General features: G+C 43.7%; 1 protein-coding gene across 1 annotated transcript in view; it reads right to left on the bottom strand.

The window, feature by feature from the left end:
• LOC126385946 (E3 ubiquitin-protein ligase RNF123) overlaps positions 1-11,040 on the bottom strand; it is a 181,353-nt gene that overhangs the window by 31,027 nt on the left and 139,286 nt on the right. The window contains exon 36 of the mRNA XM_050037990.1: positions 900-994. Within this exon, the coding sequence (XP_049893947.1) occupies positions 900-994 (95 nt within the window). The remainder of the gene's footprint in view (positions 1-899; positions 995-11,040) is intronic.

Genomic DNA, 11,040 nt, shown 5'->3' with positions numbered 1-11,040 from the left:
AGAGCCTTCAGCTATCAGGCTCCTCTCCTGTGGAATCATCTTCCTGTTACGGTCCGGGAGGCAGACACCGTCTCCACATTTAAGACTAGACTTAAGACTTTCCTCTTTGATAAAGCTTATAGTTAGGGCTGGCTCAGGCTTGCCCTGTACCAGCCCCTAGTTAGGCTGACTTAGGCCTAGTCTGCCGGAGGACCCCCCTATAATACGTTTTTCTATAATAAAAAACAGCAGTGACCTTTCCTCCTCTTTACTCAGATTCGACCCGCGGCCTCATCACAAGAACCAGTCCTCATCTTACAGAGCTTATAGAAAGAGCTCCAATAACTGTTAATGAAAGATGAGGTCAAAGGACGAGATGCTCCGTCCTCCAAGAGACACCAACACTTACCTCACCTGACACATATCATACACACCAAACACTGCCACTCACACACTACAGTCAGTCTTCAGAGGAAACACGTTGCTACTCCATCAACACTAAAACAAGTGCTAAACCTCTCAGTCATGATGACCAGGATGAAGACGGTTGAAAGACATCACATCATCTTTATGAGCAGTTAAAGCACTGAACGAGGAACAAACACAAGAGGAAGGTTCACTTCCTGTTTCCTGTCGTCGCTGCTCTCCATTAATATGTTTCTGTGAGACTCTTCAGCACTGAGACGACTCCTTTACTCCACCATAAGATGACGAGCTGAGAATTATTTATCTCCTCACACACTGAGACTCCTCTCAACACTGAATAACAAAGCCTGAAACATGAGCTGTGACATTTCAGCAGAGACAAAGAGAAACACGGCCTGTTTACTGCGGCGGTAAACACACATGTGAAGACGGCAGGCGCTCAGTGACGAGGCGCTGCGGAGCGACCGATGAGTGATGAAGATGTTTGTACTCACAGCTGTGCTCGCTGCAGCCTGTTTGGATTCTTCTGTGAGGAAGGCCAACATCAGCTCCACCTTCTGCTTCTCCTCCTCACTGATGTAGTCTGTGTCTGTTGGTGGGAACACACACACACACACACACACACACACACACACACACACACACACACACACACAGATGAGTGTTTGTCTAACAGTCTGTTAATCAACATGCTCTGTCATTATTCCTCCTGTAATGTTTCTCAGCAGCAGTGTGACAGGTGGAGTCCATCAGCAGAGACACTACTCCTTCAGTCTGACTGAACTCACTCTGACTACAGACTGAACCGTTCACATGAGCCCTAAATAAAGTCATCTGATACGACATGTGTTCAGAGGCCCGAAACTATTTCAACTTGTTCAAAGTGGTTCCACCTGCAGTGACCTTTAATCTGCCAGAAATAAAACAGCAGAAGAAGAAACTTTTGTTTCAAACCTCACTGAGAAATTTCAATTAATTCAAGGCCCGGTTCTGTTTCACATTTCTATCACCAGCCCTCGTTTTCAAGAGCCACCTTGTCCCCCAGAGCAGAGTTAAAGGCCCCGATCACACAGGAAGTGTTTTGCAGGTTACAAAACTTGAGGCACTTGCTGCACCTTTTAATTGTTGCCAGGCAACCAGCCCATCACCTCGTCACCCTAACCTTCCTGTGTGATCAGTCTACAGTTTGTGTATCCTGCAGTAATCAGTGTGTAGCTGCTGCCATGTTGAGGCAGAGGGTACTGTCTGTAGCTCTGGTTGAGGGTGAGAGGCTGTCAGCAGATAAACAGAGATCTGTGTGGGTACATGAGACCCTAAAAAAGAGGCTGGATCATGGGGAGTACCACCAGTTGGTCCAGGAGCTTCTCCTCCATCATGGACGTTTACAGGAATATTTTAGGATGACTCAGGGGCAGTTTGACAACCTGCTGTCTATCATCAGGCCGTATAGCTCTGGGTATCCAGCAACCACTACCACCAGTTTCTCCTCCATTGTTTACCAACTGTAAACTGGTTGTCGTGACCACCACAGAAGCCCCGCCTCTCAGATCATCCCATTGGACAATGGGGAAAAAGCAGAGATGAAGTGGAGCACTTTTCTGCTCTGAGGTTGAGTTAAGTTTTAAGTCAAGTTTTTTCAACTCGACTCGCTCCGGCAAAAACACCAGGTGCCTCGAGCGCTGTCACACGAGGTGTGCAGCAAAAAGTTTCATTCTCATTATTTTACACCTGAATATAACATATTTGTATCTCTGTTACACTGTGGACACATTTTTACTCAGTTATCTGAAGTTGTTGCAGTTCATAAGTTATTAAAGATGATTATTTGAGTTTGAAGCAGAGAACATGATGTCATGAAGAAGACCAGAGTTAATTAGCTGGAAACATTCAGTTCATTAACAACAGCTAATGCTAAGAACGCTGAGGACTGATAGGTGGGAGCTGGTTACTAGAAATATAAATGTTTTGTTTTTTGTTTGAGACCATGTTGCTATGCATCTATTTATTTATTTATTGTTGTTGTTTATTGTAATATTCATGTGTCCTTTTTAACATGGTTCATTTCATAGTTCCAGTTTTAATATCTGTGAACTTCTGAAAAGTCTGTTAGATACGTTGGAATAAAGATGTCATTACAAATAATCCTAAACGACAAATACTCTGTGCGCGTGTGTGTGTGCTTGCATGTGTGTGTGTGTGTGTGTGTGTGTGTGTGTGTGTGTGTGTGTGAGAGATAATGTCATCTGTATGACTGAAAATTAAACTAAACATGTTTAACTGTATAAACCAGAACCGTGCGCTCATATCTGAGACGCTGAGCCTGAAGCTGTGCTGCTGGAGTCCTTCCTGTGTAAGCTGATCCGCGGGCTGACACAGGATCAGTGTCCGACACAGCGTCTACAAATAATGACATGTGGGAAACACTCACAGATCCTGTTTCAGCCGAAGCACCAAATATTAACCACAAAGACAAAAGGTGAGGTAAAAAAAAGTAAGTCGCTGCTCTCCAGTTACACAAAGCTACGCTAATAATAATAATAATAATAATAATGATAATGATTTCAGCTGCAGTATGTGATCGTGCTCGGAGCAGCTTCCCTCAACAACACTGAGACCATTTTACACAGCTGCTGCTAAAAACACAAAACACAGAGCAGACAGTCTTTGTCCAGCAGATAGTGAGCTCCTGTGCTGGTCACTGATCGTCCCTTATGACTCAATATGTTGGAGCACAAAGTTGATCCGGCCGGGCTGCTATGACTCTGCTGAGAGACGGAGGGTCAGAGGTCAAGAGCTGCTCATATATAATCTGTGGTGCTGTGATTTATTTGGTTTGCATTTCTCATTTCTGCTGCCTCAAGAAATAAAAACTGAGCATCGTCTTTGAAACCGTTTGTTTCAACGTCTGAACGTGTTTGTGTAAAAAACTAAATTATAACCGATGTTTTGTAACTCTGCGGGTCAGAGGTCACTGCTCAGGTCTAACAAGTGTCCATTTAAACGCCTAAATACGGCTGTGCAAAAATTAAATTACAAATAATGCAACATATTTAAAAGTCTTATGATTTGTTTGTTTCGTAACTCTGAATTAATTTTCCTTTCTTCAAACTCCAATCGAGAAACGTCCTTTATGTCTGCAGGAACAGTCCGACACACCTGATTGGTCTGTGTGAAATGCAGCGATTATATAATAATAAAGTCCCAACGTCATAAAACTAATTCTTCTTAACGAGCAGCGTCTTAGTGAGTTACTTTTGATAAAATGGGTCAAATTTGTTGTCATATCAAACTACAAACATTCATTTATTTATTTTCCATAACAACTTATCCTGCTGGGCGTTGTGGGGGGTGGAGTCTATCCCAGCTGACGATGGGCGAAAGTCGGGGTTCACCCTGGACAGGTCGCCAGACTATCACAGGACAGGAGGTAAAATCAGAGAGCAGCAGGCCGGTAGTGGAGATGTCTGTGACTCCACGGCGGCGGATAATAACTGAAACAGAGTCTTTGCTTCATGTTGTGTTCTCTTAACAACCTCCACAGAAACTGTGAGGAGAAGCTGACCAATCACAGCTCCTGTTGTCTCCACGTGATCTCTGCTGTGGTGTGAACCTGTTAAAGAGGGTGAAGGGTCAGTTTGGTTTGGAGACGTCTGACTTCATCGAAAGGCTCTGCAGACTCTAAGGACTTGGAGGAGCTGGTGGACACAAAGGACACAGACTCTGAGTGTTTCTGGTAACTGGACCTTTGAGGAGGAGCTCTGCCCGGGTGGTCTTCATCACAGTGATGATGCTAACTACTAGCTGGTATAAGAACAGGAAGTGGGGTGACCACCATAAAGAGTCCACTTTATGCCCTCAATGGAAGGAGGGGTAATGGAGGACGAGGGAGGGTGACTGTCCATTTCCCTGCCTGACCCTGAGGTCAGTGTTAGAAGGACTCGGCCATCCTCCCTGACTGAAGGCAGAGAGCTGGAACACATCTGAATGTGTCCGATACTCAGTCAGTCTCAGCTGGACTCTGGGTTTACTGATGATTAGCTCATGTTCACATCACACCTTGACAAGGATGGCTCGATGAAGACGACGTGATGAAGACAGTTTGAAAAAGACATTTTGACAACGACAGTTTTAAGACAATTTAGTGAAGACATTGTGACGAGGACAGTTAGAGACAGTTTGGGCATCATATGAGACAGACGGCGTGTCCATGATGTCATCCGTCCAGTGCAGGGCTCAGCTGCTCGTCCTCTGAACTAACTATAGCTCCATTTATCTGAACAAATTAACTCAGACATGATGCAACATTCCTGCAATGAATCCTGGGACTTCCCTCCGTCATCTAATCATCATTCTTCTCTGCTCCTGATGAGCATCATGTCTTCACTGATGGGACGGACTAAACACTTTCAGTGAGTTCAGAAGGAAGAAGACAGAAGCACTGAGAAGACAAAGCAGACTGTCCTCATTGGACTGATAATAAATCAGGACATGTCCATGTGAATATACGTGTTGTCTGTAAGACGTGACTCAGTCTGATGATGGAAGTTTTTCCTTTGGTTATAAAGTCGTGTCAAAGGTTCTGATTCTGTGGAAAAGACGTCTGTGCGGACACATGGACATTCAGGGACGATCCAGCGTGGACATATTTACCACGATTCTGTTTTCATAATTCACTGAAACACGCTCTGGTTCTTCTGTTACACTCTTCCTCCCTCCTCTCTTCCTCTCCACATTCAACCTCCCACTTGATGGCTTTCGATTTGTCTTTCCATTTTCTCCCCTGTAACCCCCCCCCCCATCAGACGGATCCTGTTTCGGTGTGGGAGTGGCAGCAGCCTGCTCTGGGCTCTGATATCGGCTCGTTGGACAGCTGCCATGTTGATCTGCAGTGAGACGTTACAACCGCCACACATGATATTTAGAGAAACATGGAGGGAGAGACACAGACGGAGGGACGTGTAGATGGACAGACCCAGACTGAGCGGAGGGACATTAGTGCTGTTACACTGAAAACATACGTAGAAAGAAACAAAAAGAATGACGGACACAGAGACAGAGGGAGTCTCGACAAACAGCTGTTAAACTGAAACAGGTTCAGAGAACATTACTGACTGAGAACAGAGTCAATGAGGCAATCTGAAAAAATAAAATCCACTATGAACAAAATGTGGCTGCAGACATGCAGGCAGGTGCACAGGTTCCAGCCTGGTGAGACCGTCCTCATGCTGTGAGCTCAACGTTCTGTTTCACAGACTTGCTTCGTATCCAGAAGTTGCAATCCAATCAGGCCAAGTAAGTGTTGAGATAAGTGGTTACCTTGTTCACACCTGGACCCATCTAATACTGAAAGTGTTTGGGGCAGCGAGTCTGGACACCAAACAGAATGTTGAGCTGATGTCATCAGGACGGTCTTATGAGGCTACACATGCACTGTAACAGCTGTTAACACGTTATGTGACAGTAGAAGCAGAGATGTTTGATCAGTAAATGTGGACGTTTGGAGTCACTACTGCAGTCTGGTTTGGACAGAACACTTCTGTTTGACGTCCACAGTCTGGTGACAAAGTCTTCAACTCAGTCGGCCGTCAGTCAACTCAACAAACACCAAAACTAGCAACCCTGACACATATGCTAACAGCAGCACGCTAACTCACTCACCCTGAGGACTGACAATGCTGCTACACATCCTGAGATATTCACTGTTAATCAGTCAAAATGCAGATGTCGCTGCACAGGACACTTCACTTTGAAAGAACTGACCATGTTTCTGTTCTGATGACGGACTGAGGACACAGAAAACAAACTAAAAGTGCTGCAGTGAGTCAGAAGATGGTTTTATTTAACCCAGTAGCAGAAAGTCACAGTATGAATAAGTGTGAGCAGCACAGAGAGCAGCAGTATGCAGCGATGGATCAGAGTATTCCCCTGCGGAGGGTTCAAAGCCAACAAGCAGGTAACAAGCTTACACACAACAAAGCCTTTGTTTTATCGGCCCAACACCCAGTGAGCAGTGTGTTAGTGCCCCGCTCTGTCTGCAGTAACAGCTATTTCATGTTTTCAATTTCAATGTCAAGAAGTGGATTTATTGAGGATGATTCCACCTCACAGCGTCAGGTGAAGGCTGAATACCCAGAGAACTCAGAGAGTTGTTTCTGAGCATCAAGAAACCTTCAAACACTTCTGCAAAACTATAGAAACTGAGAGGAGTAAATATGAAGATCAGTGCCGGCAGCAGACGTGAAATTCACCTTCTATCAGCTCATGTTTGCAATCACTGCAGCGTTGCTACACATCTTTAAGTTAATATCATCTTTAACTGTGTTTTTGATGTGATGTATTCTGCTAAAAGATACAGTCACCTCTGAGCACTGATATTATAAGATTTATTCAGCTGAACGATTGAAATGAACGATGACAACAATGTTTTTATGGATTCGCTTCTTGTCGTCTATCTGTTGATCCACCACTTTAATCCAAACTGAAACATCCCAACAACTACTGGATGGATTGTCATGAAATGTGGTTCATCATTCCTCTTTTGGATGTGTTTTAATAATTGTCTGACTCTTCTGATCCAAACTGAGATGTCCACCTTAAAACTGAGATGTCCACCTTAAAATCTGAATGAAGCGAATTCTCCTCTGCAAACTTCAACTGATACAAACTGTAATAAAACACTTTTACAGAAAGGATCATCTTTTCTATGTTAAAAATATAAAATTGTTCATACATTTGGGTAAATTAAAACACATTGTAAACAGTTCATGTCAGGATATTAAACACTGATTTCAATCTTTAGAAACTTCCCAATTTGGACTAGCATTGAAAATAAAGTTTGTCGGATCTGAACAATGATTGGCTGATTAAACATGCAGTTACTGATAAATGGATTATTTTTTTCTTTATTTGGGTCCCATCAACTTCAACACAGAGGTTGCCAGTCTTCATGGCTCCAAACACACACGAGTTAAATTAAGAAAACACAAACAAGTTAAGATGACAAAGTATTGATGATAAAGAAAAGTCGAGACAAACTAAACAGAAAGATAGAAACGAAGTAAAATAAACTGACGTAAGAAAAGGTCGATGACAGAAACAAAAAGCTAACAGTCGAAATAAAAAACAAGAAAAAGAAAATAAAAACAATAACTGAAACAGAAACAAACATATCTTCAGAATGATGAGACAGCAGCAGGACCGGTGCAGCTTAAGAAGCTAAATTCAATAATTATTCCCTTTAAGTAATAAACATGGTAAAAAGAATCATCCTGGTATCATAAAGGGGACCATGTAATGTTGTCTGTAAAGAGTATCATGAAATACTCTAAGAACAACAATACAATAAAAGAGTTACCCCGAAATACTGTAGAAAAAGGGCTATCATGGAATACTGTAGGACAGATTTACCCTAGCATTTAGGGGAAAAGAAGTACCCTGGAACACTGTAGAAAAAGGGGTACCATGGAATGCCCTTGAAAAGAGTGACCCTGGCATTTGAAGAAAAAGATGTACCCTGGAATACTGTAGAAAAAGGGGTACCATGGAATGCCCTTGGAAAGAGTGACCCTGGCATTTGAAGAAAAAGATGTACCCTGGAATACTGTAGAAAAAGGGGTACCATGGAATCTTGTAGGAAAAATCTACCCTGGCATTTGAAGAAAAGAAGTACCCTGCAACACCGTAGAAAAAGAGGTACTTTTGAATATAGTAGGACAGAGCTTCCGTGGAATACTGGAAAACAGGGACCATGCAATATTGTCGGAAGGTGATGCCCTGTAATCTTGTAGGACAGGGGTACCATGGAATACTGTAAGAAACACCTACCCAGGAATGTCGCAGGACAAGGGGTATCTTGGAATACGGTTGGAAAGGGGTGATGTAGAATATGTACATCTTTTGCACAGTGGCAATCTTTGTCAATCGTTCTCCGTCTATAATTTTGCGCCCTACTTGAGCCATGCCCACCTCTATTTATTTTTCACCCCTCTCTCCAGTTCTGCTGTATTAACACCGGGTTTAATATATTTTGCTTCCATCTCTCTGCCCTGCTCTACTCTACTTCAACGCTACTTAGCTCTCTCTCTACTCTACCAGTAGACTACCACATCCACCTGTTGCACAAAACGCACACAGCAGTGTTTCCCCTAGGATGGAGTTGTAGCAGCGGAGGTGAAGCACACGCATGAAAAATAATTTTCACATGCGTGAAACTTTTTTGTATGCTTGCAAAGCACAGCCTGCTGGGATGTTTCTATGTATCTACTGGCACCAGAAGGGCTCTTTAGGACTAAGTACATACAGTACATGTGTGCACAGTAATGAGCAGGTGAAATGTCTGTCTAGCTTACATATGAGGTGTCTCAAGATTTAGGAACATACAATTGTATTGAATATAATAAAGTAAAAAGTCACTTGACATGCTGCTGTTTTGTGCTATGACCTATTTAAGTGTTGGAAGTTGTTATTTACGTGACAACGCCTGAACGCAACACAAGCTCAGCACGAGTGCCGTGCTGAGCTGCTGTGTGAGCAGCGTGTTTGTCTGTGCGTAACAGCAGTCTGTTGATTATTTACACGCTGTCCATAACAATAACTTTGTCAGCTGACAAACTGCACGGGGCTCGGGGTCAGGTTTGGGCAGGAAAATGCAGCCCGAGCCGCTCTAGCGTGCTCACCTGTGTGTGTGGTGGAACTCCGCCGTGCGCGATGCAGAGAGCAGAGGAGAATTGTTAATGCGTGACCATGTAGAGACAGAAATGACACGATGGCATAACACCATAAATAGTATATTGTTATGTTATTATATGAAGCATCCGTTGCGCAAAATAATATGACTTTAGTGTGTGAACTGACCTGGATATGAAGCGTCCGTAGCGCCAAATAATCAGTTAAAGCGCAAAGAAAAAAAAAAAAATCAGCAGCAGCGGTCATATTTCAGCGCTGCTAGTTGCATATAGGGGAAACACTGCACGGCATGCTGTTTACTCTCAGTGTCCGATAGCTGGCGGTCAAGCTAACACAAGCTAATCATTCAAATGCAGTTCAATTGTCCATTTCTGTTGCACATTCACCCACACTCTTTCGGATATCAGGCTGTAACGGACACCTAAACAACATGTGCTTGGAAGTAGTGTGTGTTGAAACCCTGTCCGTGTGTGTGTCTGTGTGTCCGTATGTATGTGTGTGTCCTTGTGTGTGTGTGTGTGTGTGTGTGCATGCACACACACACAAGGACAAATCAGAAGATGATTCGTTAAATGCTAACTTATGCCAAGTTGTTGCCACAAAAAAAAAAAGAAAAAGGAAAAAAGAAAATGCTAGAAATGTCTGTCAAGCCGGAAATCCGGCGCCACATCGGAGTACTTTAAGCCCTGTGTGTAATGCCACACTTTAGTTTGAGATTTTTTTTTTTTTGTTGCAATAGTTGTGGTGTTACAATTGTACCAGTTCTGCCATGGAACCACTGAGTGCTCATTTATGCTCAGTTCATTAAAATCTGGCCAGAAATTTTTATGTAGCCCTGCAGACAAACAAAAATAAAGACATAAACTCCTTGGCTAGATAGAGAGATTTATTTGGCAATCAGAAAATAAACATAAAACTGCTTCACCTCAAAACAGTTGTCACATATATCTGCTATCAAAGATAGATAGATAGATAGATAGATAGATAGATAGATAGATAGATAAACAGATAGATAGATAGATAGCCAGCCTTTATTGTCCCATGGGGAAATTTGTTTTCACAAACTGTCACAACATTTGGGTACACAAAACACCACCAACAAACACCACCAAACATTGAACAACATATCAATACACACACAATGCACAAACACCACCAAACATTGAACAACCGACACATATATCACACTCAGGAGAGCTGGGTCCATATGAGGTTATTGGGGGAGGTTGTTAAGCGCAGAGATGGCAGACGGGACAAAGCTCTTGTTGAAGCGCACTCGTCTCCATCTCAGGGTCCTGTATCTGCGCCCAGACGGCAGCAGTGTCAAGTGTGGGTTGAGAGGGTGATCCGAGTCATTGGTTATTGTTCGTGCGAGACGTGTGACAGGTTAAAGTACACAACAAAGCAGCAGGTCTATTTCCATGTGCAGGGGCTCAAACACAATATCCATATAATTACATACCAAAATGAGGACAACACTGTATTAGTTTTTGCAAGGCTCCTATTATGAGAGACTAGCAGAGGACCTGATTTAACAAAAGAGATAAGTGAAACAAAAATAAAACCATCTTTGTAATAATGAGACAGCAGGAGGACAGGTGCAGGAAGACAGGTGCAGGTGGACAGGTGCAGGAAGACAGGTGCAGGTGGACAGGTGCAGGTGGACAGGTGCAGGAGGACAGGTGCAGGAGGACAGGTGCAGGTGGACAGGTGCAGGAGGACAGGTGCAGGAGGACAGGTGCAGGAGGACAGGTGCAGGAGGATAGGTGCTGGAGGATAGGTGCTGGAGGACAGGTGCAGGTGGATAGGTGCAGGAGGATAGGTGCTGGAGGATAGGTGCTGGAGGACAGGTGCTGGAGGACAGGTGCAGGAGGACAGGTGCTGGAGGATAGGTGCTGGAGGACAGGTGCTGGAGGACAGGTGCAGGAGGACAGGTGCAGGAGGACAGGT

This window comes from Epinephelus moara, chromosome 24, assembly GCF_006386435.1.
Source record: "Epinephelus moara isolate mb chromosome 24, YSFRI_EMoa_1.0, whole genome shotgun sequence".
In the NCBI taxonomy this organism is placed as follows: domain Eukaryota; kingdom Metazoa; phylum Chordata; class Actinopteri; order Perciformes; family Serranidae; genus Epinephelus; species Epinephelus moara.
Note: the sequence above shows the minus strand (reverse complement) of the source record. Positions and strands in the feature narration are given on the sequence as shown.